At 40.7% G+C, this 23,263-nt stretch overlaps 1 protein-coding gene across 1 annotated transcript in view; it reads right to left on the bottom strand.

The window, feature by feature from the left end:
* The window catches only part of LOC140714922 (transmembrane protein 94-like), a 190,401-nt gene that overhangs the window by 144,824 nt on the left and 22,314 nt on the right, over positions 1-23,263 (bottom strand). Inside the window, exons 2-3 of the mRNA XM_073026590.1 lie at positions 5,406-5,522; positions 4,327-4,454 (exon numbers count right to left, since the gene is read on the bottom strand). Of these exons, the coding sequence (XP_072882691.1) occupies positions 4,327-4,454; positions 5,406-5,522 (245 nt within the window). The remainder of the gene's footprint in view (positions 1-4,326; positions 4,455-5,405; positions 5,523-23,263) is intronic.

The raw sequence follows: 23,263 nt of genomic DNA, 5'->3' as shown, positions 1-23,263 counted from the left end.
CTAGGAATAACAGTGCATAGTTCCCTGAAGGTGGAGTCTCATGTAGATAGGGTGGTGAAGAAGGCTTTTGGAACGCTGGCCTTTATAAATCAGAGCATTGAGTACAGAAGTTGGGATGTAATGTTAAAATTGTACAAGGCATTGGTAAGGCCAAATTTGGAATATTGTGTACAGTTCTGGTCACCGAATTATAGGAAAGATATCAATAAATTAGAGAGAGTGCAGAGACGATTTACTAGGATGTTACCAGGGTTTCAGCACTTAAGTTACAGAGAAAGGTTGAACAAGTTAGGTCTCTATTCATTGGAGCGTAGAAGGTTGAGGGGGGATTTGATCGAGGTATTTAAAATGTTGAGAGGGATAGATAGAGTTGACGTGAATAGGCTGTTTCCATTGAGAGTAGGGGAGATTCAAACGAGAGGACATGATTTGAGAGTTAGGGGGCAAAAGTTTAAGGGAAACACGAGGGGGTATTTCTTTACTCAGAGAGTGATAGCTGTGTGGAATGAGCTTCCTGTAGAAGTAGTAGAGGCCAGTTCAGTTGTGTCATTTAAGGTAAAATTGGATAGGTATATGGATAGGAAAGGAGTGGAGGGTTATGGGCTGAGTGCGGGTAGGTGGGACTAGGTGAGATTAAGAGTTCGGCACGGACTAGGAGGGCCGGAATGGCCTGTTTCCATGCTGTGATTGTTATATGGTTATACAACCTCACCATAACATTCCAACTCTTATACTCAATACTTTGATTTATAAAGGCCAATGTACCAAAAGCTCTCTTTACTACTCTATCTACCTGTGACACCACTTTTAGGGAATCATGTATCTGTATTCCCAGATCCCTCTGTTCTACTGTACTCCTCAGTGCCCTACCATTTACCTTGTATGTTCTACCTTGGTTTGTCCTTCCAAAGTGCAATACCTTACACTTGTCTGTATTAAACTCCATCTGCCATTTTTCAGCCCATTTTTCCAGCTGGTCCAAATCCCTCTGCAAGCTTTGAAAACCTTCCTCACTGTCCACTACACCTCCAATCTTTGTATCATCAGCAAATTTGCTGATTCAATTTACCACATTATCACCCAGATCATTGATATAGATGACAAATAACAATGGACCCAGCACTGATCCCTGTGGTACACCACAAGTCACAGTCCTCCACTACCACTCTCTGACTTCTCCCATTGAGCCAATGTCTAATCCAATTTACTACCTCACCATGTAAACCTAGCAGCTGAATCTTCCTGAATAACCTCTCATGTGGGACCTTGTCAAAGGCCTTACTGAAGTCATGTAGACAACATCCACTGCCTTCCCTTCATCCACTTTCCTGGTAACCTCCTTGAAAAACTCTAATAGCTTTGTTAAACATGATCTACCACACACAAAGCTCTGTTGACTCTCCCTAATAAGTCCCTGTCCATCCAAATACTTGTAGATCCTATCCCTTAGTACTCCTTCCAATAATTTACCTACTACAGACGGCAAACTTACCAGCCTATAATTTCCCGGATTACTTTTAGAGACTTTTTTAAACAATGGAACAACATGAGCTCTCCTCCAATCCTCCATCACCTCACCCGTAGATACCGACATTTTAAATATATCTGCCAGGGACCCTGCAATTTCAACACTAGTCTCCTTCAAGGTCTGAGGGAATACCCTGTCAGGTCCTGGGGATTTATCTACTCTGATTTGCCTCAAGATAGCAAGCACTTCCTCCTCTTCAATCTGTATAGGTTCCATGACCTCACTACTTGCTTGCCTTATTTCCATTGACTCCATGCCAGTTTCCTTAGTAAATACAGCCGCAAAAAACCCATTTAAGATCTCCCCCATTTCTTTGGGTTCCATACATAGCCAACCACTCTGATCTTCAAGAGGACCAATTAATATACCTGTAGAAGCTCTTTGGATTATCCTTCACCTTGACTGCCAAAGCTACCTGATGTCTTCATTTAGCCCTCCTGATTTCTTCCTTAAGTTTTTTTTTGCACTTTTTATACTCAAGTACTTTATTTGTTCCCTGTTTCCTATACATGTCATTCACTTCTCTCTTCTTCTTTATCAGTGTTCCGATATCCCTAGAGAACCAAGGCTCCTTATTCTTATTCACTTTGCCTTTAATCCTGACAGGAACATACAAACTCTACACTCTCAAAATTTCTCCTTTGAAGGCCTCCCACTTACCAACGACATCCTTGCCAGAAAACAACCTGTCCCAATCCACGCTTTTTAGATCCTTTCTCATTTTTTCCAAATTTGGCCTTTTTCCAGTTTAGAATCTCAACCTGAGGACCAGATCTATCTTTATTCATGATCAAGTTGAAACTAATGGTGTTATGATCACTGGAACCAAACTGTTCCCCTACACACACTTCCGTCACCTGTCCTAATTCGTTTTCTAACAGGAGATCTAATACTGCATTCTCTCTAGTTGGTACCTCTATATATTGATTTAGAAAACTTTCCCAAACACATTTTACAAACTCTAACCAGTCTAGGCCTTTAACAGTATGGGAGTCCCAATCAATATGCAGAAAATTAAAATCCCCTACTATCACAACTTTGTTTCCTGCAAACACAAAGTACACTGCAGATGCTGTGGTCAAATCAAGACGTACAAAAAAGCTGGATGAACGCAGCAGGTCCGGCAGAGTCCTGACGAAGGGTCTTGGCCTGAAACGTTGACTGCTCCTTTCAACAGTTTGTTTCCTGCAGTAGTCTGCTATCTCTCTGCAGATTTGCTCCTCCAATTCTCGCTGAATATTGGGTGGTCTGTAATACAACCCCGTTAATATGGTCATACCTTTCCTGCTTCTCAGCTCCACCCCTATGGCCTTGGTAGACAAGCCCTCTAATCTGTCCTGCCTGAGCACTGCTGTAACATTTTCCCTGACTAGCAATGCCAACCCCATCCTTCATCCCTCTGCCTCTATCATATCTGAAACATCGGAACCCTGGAACATTGAGCTGCCAGTCCTGCCCCTCCTGTAGCCAAGTTTCACTAATGGCTACAATGTCATAATTCTACGTGTCAATCCACACCCTCAGCTTGTCAGCCTTCTCCACAATACTCCTCACATTGAAATACACACCTCAGAAGATTACTACCACCACACACAACCCTTCTATTTGTGACTTTGCATGAAACTTATTTACTTATTTATAAACATAACTTATTTAACCCCCGCTCCACTATCTACCCTGGCACTCTGGTTCCCATCCCCCCGCAAATCTAGTTTAAATCCTCCCCAATAGCACTAACAAACCTCCCTGCAAGGATATTGGTCTCCCTGTAGTTCAGGTGTAACCCGTCTCTCTTGTACAGGTCCCACCTGCCCCAGAAGAGGTCCCAATGATCCTGAAATCTGAAACTCTGCCCCCTACACCAGTTCCTCAGCCATGTGTTCATCCTCCAGAGCATCCTATTCTTACCCTCACTGGCATGTTGCACAGGTAGCAATCCTGAGATTACCACCCTCGAAGTCCTGCTTTTTAACTTCCTACCAAGCTCTCTATACTCACTCTTCAGGATCTCCTCACTCTTTCTTCCTACGTCATTGGTACCGATGTATACCAAGACATCTGGCTGCTCAATCTCACATTTCAGAATGCTGTGCACGAGATCAGAGGCATCCCTGACCCTGGCACCTGTGATGCAACAAACCATCTGGGAGTCTCTGTTGCGACTACAGAACCTCCTGTCTGTACCTCTAACTATCGAGTCCCCTATCACTACCGCTTCTCCTCTTCTTCCCTCCTCCCTTCTGCACTGCAGAGCCAGAGATCCGGCTTCCGGAGCTTGTCCCAGTTAAGTCATCCCCCCAACAGTATCCAAATTGGTATATTTGTTATTGAGGGGTATGGCCACAGGGGACATGCTGACAGTGAAGCTAGGAAACGATTCCCTTTCAAGATCAACATTTCTCATCTTAAGCAGTATACAACTGCCAGCATTACAGTCTCCACAAGTAGCTGTTGTACACAACAGAACACTAAATTCCTATCTGCAAGTCTACCAAACAGCTGAAACAGATAACCAAATTTAAGAAGCATCTTACATGTGACAACAGATGTGTTCAAGGCATGTTTATCAGTAACCTTTGATGTTTAGATACATTATTCTTAGGAGTTTGTGATGTTAGGTGGCAGTTTTTTGTCATTTTCTTTGGGTTATCATAAACTTATTGGTAATTAGTCATCATCAATTAGCAGCGATGCTCCTAATTGGTTTAACAAATATTTGCTCCACTGCATCTTGTTTCTGCACCAAAAAAGATCACTAGTCTTATGACAAACACTAGATTCAATGAGATTCTGCTTACCTTCCAATTGGCTGGTTGTCATAGCAACAAAGCAGCAAGACTGCTGCTAGCAGCATGAGAGCTGCCCCTGGCCAGTGGAAGCTGGAGGTTCGGTTGCTTGGGTTGAGGAAGCCCTTAAGCCACACTTCCTACAATTAGATGGAGTGGAAGTCACATTTCCATAGAAATTACACACAGTTTAAGTATTTAACAAATATGTAAAATGCCCACACCAGCTGTGTAACTCAAGTTCCTACATGAAGCCAAAGTCAAAATAAACTCTGCATTTCAAGACTGTGAGACTGCTAACACAGAATCAGTAGTGTCATACCAAAACAAAGGGAAGAAAGATTATAAACTGACTCAGTTGTGAGTAGTAATATGTATAGTGCTATCAGAAATTTTGACTGAGGGAGTATCATCTGCAAGACTAGTTTGTGTCAACTACTAATGGAGTCTAGACCCACAGCTTCCAATGAAAGGCACCATCTCCCAGCTGAAATGTGAAAACCTCCTTGTCCATTCCTGTCTTAACTGCAGCAGGACATAAGTTCAACATGCAACAAACACCTAATGATGTGTGAAGGTATTTAGGTGTCCACTGAAGGTACAGAATTAAGGAAATAAAATTATCTATGGTTTGAATGGTGGAATGGCTGCAAAGACACAAAACATCAAGACTGTGGAAGATTGAAATGCCTCAGCTTGATCGTCGTTTCTGAACGAAGCAGTGATGAAGATAGAAGATGAGTTGATTATCATCTTCATAAATCCTATATAACTTAACTCCTAAATACTCCTAAATTCAGAAGTAGCAAATGTAATTCATTTGAGACAGAAGAGGAGATTAAATATAACCCAGTTTGACATCAAAGTAGGAAAATTGCTAGAATTTATTAGTAGGATTAGGCAAAGTCAGTACAGATTTATGGTAAGAAAACCATGCTTGACAAACTCGTTAGTTCTTTTTGCAGGTGCAACGCATTGGATAAGGGAAACTAGTGAATTTGGTGGATTTGAACAAGTGAGAATGGCAACTGCAGCCAGAACAGACAGCAATTGTTGTGGACCTTAGCTTTAGAGCTTTCATTACTCCTGACCTTCCAAGAATTCTTTTTACTCTGCTGCTTCTGGTGATCTTCTAGGATTGCAGTGAGCTGATTACGTAGCATCATCAGAGCTTGTCTGGTGGAAAGGCCCAAGTTTGCCATCTCATCCTGTAAAATAATAATAGAAAAATCTATTCTTCCTATCAAAAAGGTAGTTAAATGATCATACCACAAAAATACTCCTAAATGGGCTGAGTCTATCCTGGCAACATAGATACCAACAGTATTTCAATTAAATAAGATTGAGAATGTAACTTAACCTACGGTCATGTCAACTGCGTAGATTTGCTTTCCCGGTGCAACCGCAAATAGCAGTAATATACTGGGTTTATATATTAACATGTACAACATGCTGGAGGAACTCAGCAGGTCGGGCAGCATCCGTGGAAATGAGCAGTCAACGTTTCGGGCAGAGACCCTTCAGAGGCCAGGGGCCCTATAAAAAAGGTGGGGGGAGGGTGGGTAGGAGAAGGCTGGTAGGCGCCAGGTGAAAAACCAATAAGAGGAAAGATCAAAGGGGTGGGGGAGTGGAAGCAGGGAGGGGATAGGCAGGAAAGGTGAAGGAGGAATGTAAGACGAAAGCACTGTGTAGTAGAAGAAGGCAGAGTGAAACTGGGATGGGGGAAGGGAGAGGGAGGTTATTACCAGAAGTTGGAGAATTCAATGTTCATGCCGAGGGGCTGGAGACTACTCAGATGGTATATGAGGTGTTGCTCCACCAACCCGAGTTTGGCCTCATCATGGCAGTACAAGGACATATCCAAATGGGAATGTGAAGCAGAGATGAAGTGGGTGGCAACTGGGAGATCCTGTCTGTTGTGGCGGACGGAGTGGAGGTGCTTGACGAAGCGGTCCCTTCCCATTCCCATTTGGATATGTCCATAAATGGCCTCCTGTACTGCCATGATGAGCCAAACTCAGGTTGGAAGAGCAACACCTCATATACCGTCTGGGTAGTCTCCAGCCCCTCGGTATGAACATTGAATTCTCCAACTTCCAGTAATTCCCTCCCTCTCCCTTCCCCCATCTCAGTTTCACTCTGCCTCCTCCTCCAGCTGCCTAACACCTCTCTCATGATCCTGCCTTCTTTTACTACACAGTGCTTTCGCCTTACATTCCTTCTTCACCTTTCCTGCCTATCCCCTCCCTGCTTCCACTCCCCCACCCCCTTGATCTTTCCTTTGATTGGTTTTTCACCTGGCACCTACCAGCCTTCTTCCCACCCTCCCCCCCCCCCCACCTTCTTTAAAGAGCCCCTGCTCCCTCCCTCTTCAGTCCTGACAAAGGGTCTCCGCCCGAAACGTTGACTGCTAGTTTCCACAGATGCTGCCCGACCTGCTGAGTTCCTCCAGCGTGTTGTACGTGTTGCTTTCACCACAGCATCTGCAGTGTACTTTGAGTTTATATATTGTTGTTTAATGTCTTGACATTGATAAATGCAATTATAAATACCATCTTGTTATAGTAGGAATTTTAAATTATTCACTGATGTTTATTGTTTCCTGGGGCCTGGTTCCACAATGATTTCGAACATGCCTCTGTGCATTGCTGAACGAATTAGCAAGGAGGACAAGGGCTTCTGAGGGCTTGGAAATGTTGTGGAAGCCATCAGAAGTGGTACCCAACAGGATGATACCACAAATGTACTGCAATCCCAATACAAAGAGCTTACTTTCCTAGCCAGTCCAACATCAGACAAGGCAATGCATTAAGACAGGAACATTGAATTATAGAGAACTTGCACCCAACATAGATTTAATTCCAGTTCATCAGTGAGTGGCTGATACTTGCACTGAGTTAACTATTGTTCATGGGCACAATTCCTAGATAGCTTTATTGCAAGTGATGTCTTAGGCAAATGGATGCAAGTAAGTGATGCATGGTGAGTTATCACTTTTTTTTTCAGCAGACTACATGGCATGACCCCTGTTCACAAGGTTTTCAGCAGGTCAATCAGATCAGTTTTGAACAGAACAGAGGATGTTCTAAGTTCTGCTTAACTACAGTATGTTTGAACCTGCACAATTGCTGCCTGAGAAGCTTTCCCATTTTGGCTTTACTTTTACTTTATGACTTCTGGTAAGATGGCAGTACATTCAGATGCAGCAGCCTCTCAGGAACCAAAGGTGTTTTTGTCTTTATTTTTTAAAATTGCAAGACAATGCTGGATGTTAAGAACATCAAGTATGGCAGGTCTACCCCATCAGTAAGCTGCTCATTGGCAGAGGAGCAGGACTTGGTGTAGACTGTGTTACTGCCTACTACAGAAAGATGTCAGAGGCACTGCACAGTGTGCAATGTGCAGTCTGACAGCGAGTAACTATCTTGGAGGTTTCGCTTTGTGATTGCAAGTCCTTGTTGTGCATTGATAATGTAAAATGACGCAAGTTCATTTCCCCTGTTTATTGGTGAGAAAAAGTGGGGGAGTTGTGTGGCCTTGGTTGCAGTCTTGAGACTAAGTCTTAAGCCGTAGGCTTGCTTGTTGTAGCAGTCCAGGGGAGGGTAGCACATGAGCTGGCCCTCCTGATTCACCAGATGCTATGTCCATCATCAGGAGATCAGAATTTTAAAATAAGAGCTGGCCATCTGGGCTGAAATAAGGAATTACTTCATACAAAGGATAGCAAATTTTATTGGAAACAAGAAAAAAATCTCATCTTTTTTTCTCCAGTCCTGCTGAAGGGTCTCAGCCCAAAATGTTGACTTTACTCTTCCATAGATGCTACCTGGCCTGCTGAGTTTCTCCAGCATTTTGTGTGTGGAAAATCTTACTGGAATTACTCGAGAAAGCTGTAGAAGCTCAGTGGCTAATTTCAAAGCAGAATTTCATAGGTTTTTAATACATCAAGGGAATCAAGGAATAATTGTAAGAGCAGGAAAACAGCACCAAGGCAAAAGAAGAGCCACCATCTTAGTGGAAGGCAGAGACACTGAACAGTTTAGTTACGTTCTTACAAAATGGATTTTTGGTGGAAGTGGAGAATAGATTTAACAACAGGTTTCCTTTGCTCTGGGTAACTAAGAAGAGAACTATGCACAAAAGCAAATGTACTTGGGATTTAAGAGGGGTGGCAAGTGGGGTAATTTGCCAAAAAAATAGCCATAACATTGGAACCCTTAGTGAGGTAAGTCAGTTACCTTTGACAAGTGTATTGCATGCATTTGGAGCATCAAATTACAGTGAGGAGCAAGCCAGCAGCAGATCAAGGCAGTGTCCTGAGTAGTTTATGAAGGTGAAATTTGGGCTTAGCACTTAAAGCAGGAGCAGAGGCTTAACAGCTTTTATCCTATAATATTAGAAAAATTTTAGTGCAACCTGAAACTGTAGCACCAGCCTAATGTATAACCACTGCTTTCTACAGTTACAAGAAAAAGTTTGTAAACCCTCTGCAATTACCTGTTCTTTTGCATTAATTACTTATATTGCGTACTGATCTTCATCTAAGTGACAATAGACAATAACACAAATAATTGTACTTCTCGTAAATACTGAGTACACCATTTAAACAATCACAGTCTAGCTTCAATAAAGAAAGTAAACTTTATTGCTTTCTATTAAAGCTATTCGGAGTCAGGTGTTCCAATCCATGAGTTGAGATCGGAGGTATGGGTTGTAGAGGTGCCCTATTCTTAAAAAAGTCGCACTAAGTCAGGTTACTGACAGAGCCTGTGTTTCTCAAGAAAGATCTGTTTATGTGCACCATGCCTTGAACAAAACAACTTCCAGAGGACCTTAGAAGAGGAATTGTAGAGATGCATTAAGCTGGAAAAGGCTACAAAAGCATTTCTAAAGGTCTGTGTATTCATCAGTTCACAGTAGGAGAAATTAATCGACAAATGGAGGAAATTCAGTACTGTTGCCACTCTAAGAGTGGGCATCCTGCAAAGATTACAGCACAACATGCAATGCTGAAGGGAGTGAAAAAGAACCCAAGGGTAACAGCAAAAAGACCTGCAGAAATCTCTAGAACTTGTTAATGTTTTTGTTCATGTGTCCACTATAAGAAAAACATTGAACAAAAATGTTGTTCTTGAAAGGACACCATGAAGGAAAGCACTGCTCTCCAAAAATAAAAACCATTGTTGCACGTCTCAAGTTTGCAAAAGAAAACCTGCAATGCTTCTGGGACAATGTTCTGTGGACAGATAAGACAAAAGTTGAACTTCTTGGCGGAAATTCACATTGCTATGTTTGGAGGAAAAAGGGCACTACGCACCAATGCCAAAACCCATCCTAACTGTGAAGCACGGTGGAAGGAGCATCTTTGCTGCCTCAGGGCCTGGATAGTTTACAATTGTTGAGGGAACAATGATTTCAAATTGTATCAAGATATTTTACAGGAGTATGTTAGAGAAGCAGTCCATCACCTGAAGCTTAATGGATGATGAAGCTTGCATGATAGAAGAAGATCCGAAACACAAGAGTAAATCAACAACGGAATGGTTTAAAAAGAAGAAAATGTGTGTTTTGGAATGGCCAAGTCAGAGTCCAGACCTTAACCTAACTGAAATGCTGTGGCATGACCTGAAGAGGGCTGTTCATGCAAGGTAACCCAGAAATATTGATGAAATGAACGGCCTAAAATTCCTCCTTGCCATCGTGCAAGTCTGATCAGCGGCTACAGGAAATGTTTGGTGGAGGTAATTGCTGCCAAAGGAGGTTCTACCAGTTATTAAATACAAGGGTTTACATACTTTTTCCAGCCTGGACTGTGAATTATTAAACAATGTTCAATATAGACATGAAAAGTACAATGGTTTGTGTGTTATTACTTAGGCAGATTGCGTTTGTCCATTATTGTGACATAGATAAAGATAATATTTTTTGAGTATGTTACGTACCCGTGACAGTGGTACCCTTGTCCCGTGACTGGGGTTGAAGCTATACTGGACTTGAGGTAATGGTCTTGTGATGGTGGAGTGATGTCATTTTCCTGCCAGTAGAGGTCATGTGGCAGGTTTTTTTTAAAACAGGGTTTAAAAGGAGGACCCCTCCCTGTGAGGAGGGGCAGTTTGCGGCTGGATTTGCCATGTTGACTTCATGCCACTGCGCGATTTAATGTTATGACGCAGTTTAGTTGAAAGATGAAGTCTTATCTAATGCCTAAAGTTTAAAAGGTCATTGCCAGCAATTTCTTTACAATACTGCTAGTTGAGAATCAGTGGAGAGTGAAGATCGGAGTTCGGGAGTTAAAGATCGAGGAGAATCGATTTTGACGGTGAAACAGGTTCGACCTTGTTTGATCCTTATTCGGAAGGAATTTGTTGACTGTTCTCGTGTTAATCCCTGCGAAATAGCAGAAAGGATTGGGAATAGTTCTGTAAAGGAAAGGTTAGTGCCTTTAAGCCGTTTCGTTTTGTAAATTCTTCGTGGGAAAAAGTTCGATCTTGGGAACCGAAGCAACACGACGGAAAAGAGAATTTAAATCATCTTAAAAAGTCTCTCCCTTAAATGGACTGTGAGCATTTTGAACGTTTGGCAATACTACTTTGAAGAACTGTTTTTGCAACATCGCTTTAAGAACTGTTTACGCTGCCGCACAGCAGCTGATTTCCGGTTACGTTAGTGATTTGTTTACTTTTGGGGGGTTTGTTTTCAGTGTTTAATAAACGTGTTATTTGTTATAAAAACCCCTGCCTAACTCATATTTATTGTTGCCTGAATCCGTAACAAGTAATTAATGCAGAGAACCAGGTTCACAAATTTTGTCTTGCAACTGTACATCTATCCATTGGTTATTTATTTCCAAAGATGCTGCCTGCAGAGCTCCTCTGGCATTTTGGATATGTTGCTTTGGATTTCCAGCATCTGCAGAATTTCTCATATTTATGATTTTGGATGTTTGTAGTTTGTGTTATGACCCCAGCCCCCTCCTTTGTGAGAATCGCAAGAGCCCTAGTCAAGGGGGGGGGGGGGGGGGGGTCAAATGACCCAAGAGAGAGGGAGACGTGCGGAAGACCACGTTCCCCCGGGAAGCAGAATAAAGTGACTCTGACTATTGTCTCATGAAGACCACGTGTAAAGCCCTCGGGCAACGTGGGCTGGTTGAGAGAGAGATTGACACCGGTGATCCCGTGAGGAAGTATAAAGGAGGGTCTGGGGGGGACGACCCCTTCAGACGCACCAGAAGACATGCTAGAAATCCTGTGACAGCGTTTTGATAGCGACAGCCGGTGGTGGGGTTCGTGTGCGTCTTTTCCTTGCCTGGGATTGGCGACCCCACAACGGAAGAACGGCTTAGCTACAGGGGAGGCCACAGATGAGCGTTCATTCCCCCAACGAGGCTCCGACAAACCGAACTCCTCCAGGTTGGAAAACCGGTCGGGTAACTGTTTCATCCCATCTCTCTCTCTCTTTCTAACAAAAGTGCACCAACGCGACACCACAACGACGGCAGCTGGTGGAACTGCAGTGACCGCAAAAGACCTTTAGATATCCAGTAAATAATATATATCTACATTACCCCTAGACAACGATAGAGCTTATTTCTGATTGATTATTACTATACCTGTGCTTTAGATTGAGTTGTGTCGACGTTTATGATCTGAATGTTTTGTATTAACCATACTTTTGTGCCCCTTTATAAATAAAAACGTTTGAAAATAGTAGCATCAGGCTTCAGCGGACCTATCTATCTTTGCTGATAAGTCACCCGGTTACTGGGGAACGTAACATTTGCAAACTAAAATGACAGTTACCTAGGAATTGTGTTGCAGCTACTATTTACTGAAGAAGCCTGTTACTTGTGGAACCACATGAGCAAAGACCTGGTTATTCATGGATTTCTAAATTTGTTGGGTATCTCTCATTTGACTCACTTCCAGTGCTATAGTTACAATGTGATAAAAGCATTTTTCTACTTTTCATACTTGGGCAAAATGCCCCTCACTGCCATGACATGCTTCCTCAGGTCACAACGTACAGGAACAAATCTCGCTGCACCAAAATAAGCAGTATACTGGCTGTCACTGACAATCATTTTAGATTTAATGAAATTCCACCCAATGTTTTTCTTGTTTAAAATTTATCTTCTATATATCACTGCCAACTTTGAAAATGAGAAGTCAAAACTTTTTCAGCTAACATGGAGAACTGAAACTAACAGAAGCTTGAAATGGTGGTCTTCAGAACCATAACTTCACAAGGAGACTGGTTAACGTCCTCTACTGTTCTAAATACAATGCTTCCATGCTTCAGTAGCTCAGTCCGTCAAAGGTTACATGAAAAAACCCTTTGAAAAAAGCATTACATTTGTTAATTGCTACCATAAGGGAGGAAGTACAGGAGACTGAAGACTCACCCAATGGATTCAGGAACAGCTTCTTCCCCACTGTCATCAGATTTATTTCTTTTTTATTGAACTAATTACTTTGTAATTTAGAGATCCTGTATCTTTGCACCATACTGCTGTTGCTGAACAACACATTTCATGTCATATATAGCAAGTGAAAATCAACCTGATTTTATTCTAACTGCTATAAAAACACATTCCATATGGTGACAAGGAGGCATAAAGAAAGGAGACAGTTTGACAATAGAAATCTTGCACTCAACATCAGCAAGAGCAAGGAACTGATTGTGGACTTGAGGAAGAGGGAGTTGGAAGATCACACACCAATTCTCATTGAAGGGTCAGCGGTGGTAAGGGTGAGCACCTTCAAGTTCCAAAGCATCAACATCTCAGAGATCTATTCAATTATGAAGAAAACATTCCTTCATTACGAGTTTGAAGAGATTTGGTATGTCACCAAAGACATTGCAAATGTCACATTATCAAGCTAAGGTTAACTTAAGGATTTTACTCAAATCATTCATGGACCAATTCTTCTCCAAACCTCACCCTTCCTGAAGTGGCTATTCCTTGTGCCTGCCCACAAAGATGTGTTTGTCTAGCCGCTGCACACGGCAAGCCTGTTCCATTGGTTTGCAATTGACTTCCACAGACTTAAGCATGGATCATTACATAATTTTCGGAAGCTGTGGCATGAACGTTACAAACTATTGCAATTACTTCATCAATCAGCGATAACATCTTTTTATTCAGTGTGCAGAAGTTCAACTGGACACTCAAACATGCAGTCAGGAATTTTTAAAAATTTTTTTTAAAAGGCAAAACCCCTGCTCCAAACTTCAAAGTATGCCCATGGGAAGCAAATATTTTAGTGATAATATTTGGCAAAGTAATAGTTGAACCATCAGATTCTAAAAGTAGGAGGCTATGAGAATACAGCTTATAATTCTCCAACAATGGACTAATAATTTGCCCGGCTCCCAAACGGACAGACTCATGTCTGCCCCTACCAGACCACACTTGCTATACAACATTCATTTGTCCTATTCACCTACATTTCAACAGGATTACTTCGATGTAATTCTAGATCAAGCAATGTAGAACCCTGCAATAGAAACATAGGTAATCCAGTTGTATACCTATTTTTCATTTTAATACACTTAGCTTTTAATGGAAGGAAATATAGGGAAAACATTCTAGTGCCTTCATTATTTACAGGGCAATGAGAGGAGAAGCTACCTAATCTCGTCACAGTTCATTCCCTGTAGTTCACAGGGATGCAGGAAACAATAAAAATTCTTTCCATCTCCTGAGTTCTGCAGGCTCTTCCTACTTTCAAAATTCAGTTGTATTTTACACCAAGTCACTGACAGACTCTGCAGTTACACTATGAATAACCATAGCAGTATAGCAGAGTGTGTAAGAGTTAGTATGACAAGATTAGGTAATGAAAGATTAAATAGTAAAGTGAATGCACCAACTATTTTTGTTGTGTACATCATACTATTTAGTGCCTCTTGTATAATAAACTGGGGTCAATAATTCCCAGTCGTACCAATCTGGATCAGTTTGAACATTAAACAAAAAAAATTCATAATGAGTGTGCCCATTGTGAAATGTGCCCATTTCCTTTCATCTCAGTTGCTTTTCCTGGAACAACAGTAATGATATGCAGTGGATTCTGGTTAAGAAGACCAGTAGTTAATCAGAGCAGCCATTTAGAAACATAGAAAACCTACAGCACAATTTATTTGGGATAATTCTTAAAGAACAAAAATTAATAGAGAAAATAACTGGGATTCTCTTTATTTATTTGGGACACTATGCCACTTAATTAGGCCAGGAGACTGTTGCTAAACAGCTTCTAATTCGTGTCAGTCGCATGTATTTATGAGGCCATTAGACACTACATTGTGCTTTAGAGCAATTAATTTTTAAAAATAATGCTGGATGTGAGACCGTGTTCAAAGAGCAGTGATTTTTGCCACTGATAGCAGACAAGAAATAAGCAGAAATTCAACGTAGAACTGCTTTGCAGTTTCAAGCATTCAGGCTTGGAGAAGTCAGAAGCAGCTAGAAGAAAAAAGATGAAATAATTTCACTACAAAATGTCAGGAATTATGAAGATTTGAAGGTTTCAACTAGCTTGAATGTTACAATGAAAATGAAGATTTGGAGGATGCAATCGTCTAAAGCACTGCAGATCAAGGCAGTCCACTACCCGCACTGATTTTGTTCATTTATAGTCTGTCAAAAGAACATGGCGGATGAATTCTTTCTTTGAAAGTATTCGAAACGGGAGATAAAGAGGGCAGATATATTCTGGTAAGGGGGAATATAGACGGCAATTCAGTTACTCTGTTGAATATATACACACCCCCGGGAAGTGATATTGGTTTCTTTCAGAAAATTACTGATATTATGGTAATGGAAACAGAAGGTCTCCTGATATGTGGGGGAGACTTAAATTTACAATTACAACCAAACTCAGACTCTTCCAATAGAAAAACCTATGAAACAAAACTTTTACATAAGAAAGTCAATACACTTTTTGAGGATGTTGGTTTAATTGATATAAGGAGGGACCTTTCCCCTGACAGAAAGAATTACACTCAATATTCTGTTCCCCATTCTGTACATACAAGAATAGACTATTTAATAACATTTGGAAAAGACAAAGACAAAATAAACACCTGTGGAATTGGGACAATAGATGTAAGTGACCATTCACCTATATACTTATCTGTTGATTTTGACCTACAACCAAAGAATACTATTTGGAAACTAAATTCAAGTCTACTCAATGATCCGTACTTTAAGGAACAAATTAAAATAAATTGGTCTCTACTCAGAATTTAATGATAATGGAGAAGTTTCACCTCCCATTTTATGGGATACTCTGAAGGCAGTCTTAAGAGGGAAAATTATAGCGATATTTTCATATAAGAAAAAAAATAAGAAATAAAACATTAGAGGAATTACAAAATAGGCTGAAGGAACTAGAGAAAAAACACAAATTGAATTTGGCACAGGATACATTAGGGGAAATTAAAAGAATCAGGAATGAAATAAATAATTTGGCTACACAAGAAATCAGGAAAAACAATGTTTCTGAAACAGAGACATTATGAAAGTGGATCGAAATCTATGAAAATACTGGTGTGGAAACTGAAAAAAAAAGATAGCAGAAAATACAATTCATAGAATTAGGGACCCAAGAACGAAAATAATAAAAAATAAGCTCAGTGAAATTCAAGAAGCTTTTGAAGTGTTTTACAAAACTCTATATTCCAAAGTTCCAGGGGGAAGCATAACCCAAACTGACTCCTTCTTGAATTCTCTAGAGTTACCCACTTTAAGTGAAGAACAAAATAGAACGATGACTGCTGACATAACTGAAGTTGAATTAAAAGCTGCAATTAGTAGGCTTAAATTAAGCAAGTCACCAGGATCAGATGGGTATACGGCAGAGTGGTACAAAGAAATTAAAAATGTTTTACTCCCCACGCTGAACTGGGCTCTAAAAAAAGGCACAAATGCCACCCAGTTGGAAGGAAGCGATAATCTCAGCTATACCGAAAGAAGGCAAGGATAAAATGGAATGCCGGTCATTTAGACCAATATCCGTTCTTAATGTAGATTATAGGTTATTTACCTCCATCATGACCAAACGATAAGAGGAGTTTCTACCCATATTGATACATAACGATTAGACAGGTTTTATACGACAACGCCAGACACAAGATAATATACGAAGGACACTTCACATTATGGATCATATACTAAACAAAATAAAATCGAAGCAATAGTGATAAGCGTGGACGCTGAAAAAGCATTTGATTCGGTTAATTGGAATTTTCTTTACAGAGTTTTACATATATTTGGTTACCAAGACACAATTATTAAAACTATACAGACACTATTTGACAATCCTACTGCTAGGATTAAAATCAATGGATATTTATCAAATAGTCTTACCCTAAAAGGGGGTACGAGACAGGGTTGTGCATGGTCACCACTACTCTTCGCGTTATATCTGGAACCATTAGCTCAATACATCAGACAAAATGAAGATATCAGGGGGATTACTATTAAAGGGACAAAGCATAAATTGGCTTGTTATGCGATGACATTTTGATCTATCTAGGGCAACCAACATACTCTTTACCTAAATTGATGCAATCCTTTGAACAATATGGTCAATTATCAGGATACAAGATCAACATAGATAAAACCCAATTACTTTCATATTACTATAGCCCACCAAGAGAAATTGAAAGTCAATACCCCTGGGCATGACACACAGAATCTTTCAAATATTTGGACATCATTATGCCAAAAGATTTGGCAAAATTATCAGAATGTAATTATCAGACTTTATATTGTTACGAACCCCGTAACGGGGTCACTTACCAGCAAAGATAGAGAGGTCCGTTGAAGTCTGATGGTACTATTTTAACAGTATTTATTGGTAAAAATACACAAAAATATCAATGCAAACATACAGATACTATACATCGTCAATACTAGATCTAAAAGTGCGGGTATAATAATAATCAATAAGAAATAGCTCTATCGTTGTCTAGGGGATAACGTATTGTCCGATGGAAATATAAAAGTCACTCAGTTCATTCAGGCTGCCGCCTTTGGTTGGAGTCAAGAGAGAGATTTTTAGAACTTGCTGGCTTTTCCTTTTATGATTTCGATCCTTCCAGAGTTCCGTTGGTGTTGGTTTCTCCTTTAGCTAAAGCCGTTCTTCCGTGGTAAGGCCCCAATCCCGGCAAAGGGAAAGGACGCACGCAAGCCCCCCACCGGCTGTTGCTATTAAACGCTGTCACGGGATTTCTAGCGTCCCTCCTGGAGCGTCTAAAGGGGTTGTTCCCCAGACCCTCTTTTATCCTTACTCACGGGGTCTCAGATGTCAATCAGGTTGGGATGATGCAATCCCTCAACCAGCCCACTCTGGTCACCCCCTGAGGGCTTCAATAAATAGTACAGTACTCAATACACAATTCCGTCTCCAAGAGACAATGGCCGTTATCAATGGTTCCACCTTTCTGGGGCCAGGACACACATTCCAAACCTGTGTATTCTGGACGTCTCTCTCTCATTTCCTGGGTCCCAGACCCGAATTAATAGCGATCTTGCGATTCTCAAAAAGGAGGGGGCTACATTGTACCCTTCGGCCCCTCAGAGTTGTGGCACATTCGTAACAATATAAAAAAATTAATGAAGATGTGGCAAGATGGAACCTGATTCCTTTTTTCAGTCTCAGTTCAAGGATTGAGTCTATTAAAATGAATATACTGCCCAGACTGTTATATCTCTTTCAGACCTTACCAATAGAGATTAATCAAAATCAATTCAATTCAATGAATGGAACAAGATGCTATCAAGGTATATTTGGCAGGGTAAAAGGCCTAGAGTTCATCTCAAAACTTTGCAATTAGCAAAGGAAAGGGGGGGGGGGGGGGAGAGATGAGGCCTACCTTCTCTTAGAGATTATTATTTTGCAGCATAGTTGAGAGCTGTGATATGTTGGTGTAACCCATCATATGACGCTCAATGGAAAAACATTGAGGAGCGGGTACTTCCCATCCCCATACAAGCTATTTTGGCTGATAACAACCTGCAAAGGTACATAAATACTATTGATAACCCATGGGTGAAATTGACTCTTAAAATATGGAAAACTACTATAAAAGAATATAAGCCAGAGGGAGATATTGCAATTCTTAAATGGCGTGCATATGACTCAGATTTTACACCAAATAAATTGGATGCTAGATTTAAGGACTGGACAGCTAAAGGAATAACAGTTCTTTGCAACATAATGAAAGAAGGAACACTGTTCAGTTTTGAAATGCTTAAAGAGAAACACTTATTAGAAAAACAAGATTTTTAACGGTATTTACAGATGCGACAATATGTTAATAAGACGCTTAAAAATGTAACCAAAGCAAATACATGCTTGATAGAGCTTTTTAGAAAAGCATATAATTCAGATAATGGTAGTAGAATCATTTCAAGCATGTATAAGGGGTTGTCAAATCTTAAAACACATTCGACTTCATACATTAAAATAAAATGGGAGAAGGAAGGAGGGATAATTATATCTGAGGAAGAATGGACAATATGGAGATATCAATGGAAGTGTACCAGTTCACAGAAATGGAGGGAGTTTGGATGGAAAAACTTAATATATTTTATTACACCCTCTCAGAAATCCCATTATGATAGTAACCTCCCTGTTTGCTGGAGAAATTGTGGAAATCAAAATGCAAATCATTATCATATTTTTTGGGACTGCCCTGTTATCAAAAATATTGGAGGGGGATACACAATGCCCTACAAGACATCTTTAAATGTGAAATACCCTTTTCACATATTTCACATTTATTATATATATGAAGTATATACAATAAATAAATATATATAACATATATGTTTATATATATATATAAAACAACATATATGGAGTAAGACCATATATTTTGGATATATACCTCAAGAATGGTTGAAAAGAGTTAAATGTTTAATGAATATACAGTTGGTGGCTGGTAAAAAGACTCTTACTAGGAAATGGTTATCACAGGAGAGTCCAACTTTAAATACATGGATGGAAATTACAATGTACATTTACAAAATGGAGAAGATAACAGCATCTGTTAACCATAAGCTGGAACAATTTGATTCATACTGGGAAAAATGGTTTAACTACATAATGCCTCATAGGCCTGATTTTATTCTCACAAGTCAATGAATCTGTTGTAAAAAAAAAATCACTTCCTACTTATACATAGTTCTTTCCTTTTGCTTGTTTTTTCTTTCCACTCTTTTCTATAAGTGTATACCTCAAATATATACTTTGTGGAGATTTGTGATATATATGATTATATGATATATATGTACAATGTCTGAAATGCATCTTATGGATACATTTGTTTGATGATGAACTTCAATAAAAAAATAAATTACAACTTTGATAACTACTAGGAACTAACACAGTTTTATAGACCTGTAGAGATAATGGTAGTGTTCAAATTTGTTATGTATTTTATTTAAATACACAATTTGTTACTCAGTTAAACAGCAGATTATCTCTTAAAAAAAACACCTTTTAACTATTTGCATGAAACTTCAGCTAACTGGGGCAGCCACTTAATTGGGCCAACATGTACATGTCCCATGATGTCCCAATTAACTGGAATCTGCTGTGGAGGTAGTCCCTGAGTTACGAACATCCAACTTACGGTCAACTCGTACTTACAAACCGAGAAAGGAGAATGCCGTCCGCCATTTTAAGTTGTATCGCGACGCCGTCCACGATTTTAAGTCATTGCCGTTGACAGTGCTGAGTGTTTAACTTCGTATTTGGCTTAAATTTTTCTTAGTAAGATTCACCCTGACCCCGACCCACCCACCCCCTTCCCCCCCCCCCCCCCCCCTCCCCGGGTTCTGGTCGGCTGGTGGCTCGAGAATGGAGGTTCCTGAGTTTGATCTAGTGACAGGTTGATATCGATCCAGTGACTCCTGTAGCATTCGTGCTGGGTTGATGTTGAACTCGCAACGTGACCTCATTAAAAAAAACACTGCCACCTCCAGTTTAAATTCCCACATGGAATATTGTGGAGGATCAAATACCCAAACCCAGCACAGCCCCCACTTGTCCCATTTAGCTTGTTCAGTGCGGTGGAGTTTAGGACCCAGGGAATCCAATGCAGTGGTCCTTAGGACCCAGCGGACTTCGGGAGCCAGCATAGCTCGGGACCCGCCGCCCTCAGTGTTTCTGTTCCATTGACGCAAAGCGATCGTGATTGAAAATAAAGTGGAAATAATAAAGCGTTTGGAAAGAGGTGAAACGTCATTGGTCATTGGAAAAGCATTAGGCTACAGTCGGTCAACGATCAGAACAATTTTAAAGGATAAGGGATAAAGTGAGAATAATGGAGCATGTGAAAGACCCTGCCCCGATGAAAGCTACAATTATTACTAAGCAACGCAGTGGTGTAATTATTGGAATACCTAAGTGTTTTATATGCATAGAAATGTAAAATAAGTACTATATACTAAGACAAACATTTGACTAACTGACGCCAAATAATACCGGATGCACTTGTTCGACCTACATACAAATCCAACTTAAAGACGGAGTCAGGAACGGAACTCATACGTAACCCGGGGACTGCCTGTATTTGAAGTGAGACATGGATGAATGATGACTATGGATATAAACGTAATTTTGTGTAACCACTTAAATGTGGAAAATTACAAATTTACTTCCAGATTGCTTCAATAAATTAAAAAGTGACACAGCCCAGTTAACCCTTAAAATTGTTAGTGTTTCAAATTTCAAGTATTTTATTTTTCACATCATAATTTTTCATAATCTAAAATCCATAATACAGATACAATTCTAAGCAAACTGGAATCTGCTACAAGCATTTGGTATTTGCTATTATTAGAAAAATGAACATTCAAATTGGACTACACAGGGACCAAAGGGAATATTTCCTGGAATATCATGTAAAATAATCATTTGTCTGCAACAATATCCTTTGCTACAAGCTGATAGTGATTAATGATTATGAAAAACAAACAACATCTTCACTGTTAATTTTCAGGTGGAGTAAACCTCTGTAATCCTTTTGGGTAGAGAATTGGACCCATTTGAAAAAATTTCGTATCTTAGACCTAAAGTGCACTGCAGATGCTGTGGTCAAAGCAACATGTACAACACGCTGGAGGAACTCAGGCCAGACAGTATCCGTGGAAACAAGCAGTCAACGTTTCAGGCAGAGATCCTTCATCAGGACTGAAGAGGGAGGGGGCAGGGGCCCTATAAAGAAGGTGGGGGGAGGGTGGGAAGAACGCTAATAGGTGCCAGGTGAAAAACCAATCAGAGGAAAGATCAAGGGGTGGGGGAGGGGAAGCAGGGTGGGGATAGGCAGGAAAGGTGAAGAAGGAATGTAAGGGGAAAGCACTGTGCAATAGAAGGCGGCAGAATCATGAGAGAATCATAATAGGCAGCTGGAAGAGGTTTGGGGAGGAGGGCTTAAGTAAGAAGCTGAAAGATGATAGGTGGAAAAGGCAAAGTGCTGGAGAAAAAGGATTCTGTTAGGAGAGAAGAGTGGACCATGGAAGAAAGGGAAGGAGAGGGGCATCATGAGGAGGTCATAGGCAGGTGAGGAGAAAAGGTTAGAGGTCAGTGGGGAATAGAAGAGAGAAAGGAGTAGGGATTTTTTTAAAACCAGGAGAAATCAATGTTCATGCCATCAGGTTGGAGGCTTCCTAGACAGAATGTGAAGTGTTGCTCCCCCGTCCTGACAGTGACCACATCGGGGCGGTAGAGGAGACCATGCACTGACATGCTGGTATGGGAATTGGAATAGGAATTAAAATGGTTGGCCACTGGGAAATTCCGCTTTTGGTGGATGGAGCAGAAGTACTCAACAAAGCAGCCCTCCAATTTACGTTTGGTCTAACCAATGCAGGAGGCCGCATCGGGAGCACTGAATACAACAGATGACCTCCAACAGATTTGCAGGTGAACTGTTGCCTCACCTGGAAAGACTATTCGGGGCATAAGGAAGGAGGTGAATAGGCATGTGTAGCATTTCTGTTGCTTGCAGAGATACATGCCGGGGGGAAATTAGCGGGGTTGGTGTGGTATAGTCCAGATAGCCATGGGAATCACTATGTTTATAACAGATATTGTTAGACAGTTTGTCTCCAATATCCTTATCCTGGGAACAGATGTGGCAGAGATGGAGACAGAGAGAGATTGAGTAAGGAGAGAAGAGTTAGAAATGCACCAAGTAAATTTAAGGGCAGGGTGGATGTTGGAGACAAGTTGATGTGGAACTTCCTGATTTCCATAGCTACAGTATCTTGACTGTAACCCTTCACAATATCTCCAGTAAAAATGCTATTTCCTTTCCAGGACATCAGAGATGTCCTTCAAAGAAAGGGATTTCCCTTCCTCTATCATAGATGCTGCCCTCACAGCATCCCCTCCATTTCCCAGAACCCCCTGCTCTCCCTATCTGTCATCTTGCAAAATGAACCCTTGTAAGGTGACAGGCCCCCGATGGGGTACGTGGTAGGGCTCTGAAAACTGGGTCTTGTTCAAAGACATTTCAATCTCCCATTACTACAGTCGGAAGTTTCTCCCTGCTTCAAAAGGGCAACAATCATATCAGTGCCCAAGAAGAGCAAGGTGGATTGCCTCAACAACTGTCGTCCAATATCACTTACATCTACAGTGATGAAGTGCTTTGAGAGGTTGGTAATGACTAGAATCAACTCCTGTCTCAGCAAGGACCTGGTCCCACTGCAATTTACCTATTACCACAATAGGTCTACAGCAGATGTGATCTCATTGGTTCTTCATGTGGCCTTGGATCACCTGGACAATACTAATTGTATTGCCAGGCTGCTGTTTTTTGATTGCTGCTCAGCATTTAACATAATCATTCCTATAGTTCTAATCGAAAAGCTCCAAAACCTGGGCCTTTGTACCTCCCTCTGCAACAGGATCCTTAACTTCCTCATTGA

Source organism: Hemitrygon akajei, chromosome 22 (genome assembly GCF_048418815.1).
Source record: "Hemitrygon akajei chromosome 22, sHemAka1.3, whole genome shotgun sequence".
NCBI lineage: Eukaryota > Metazoa > Chordata > Chondrichthyes > Myliobatiformes > Dasyatidae > Hemitrygon > Hemitrygon akajei.
This window is presented reverse-complemented; position numbering and strand designations above follow the sequence as displayed.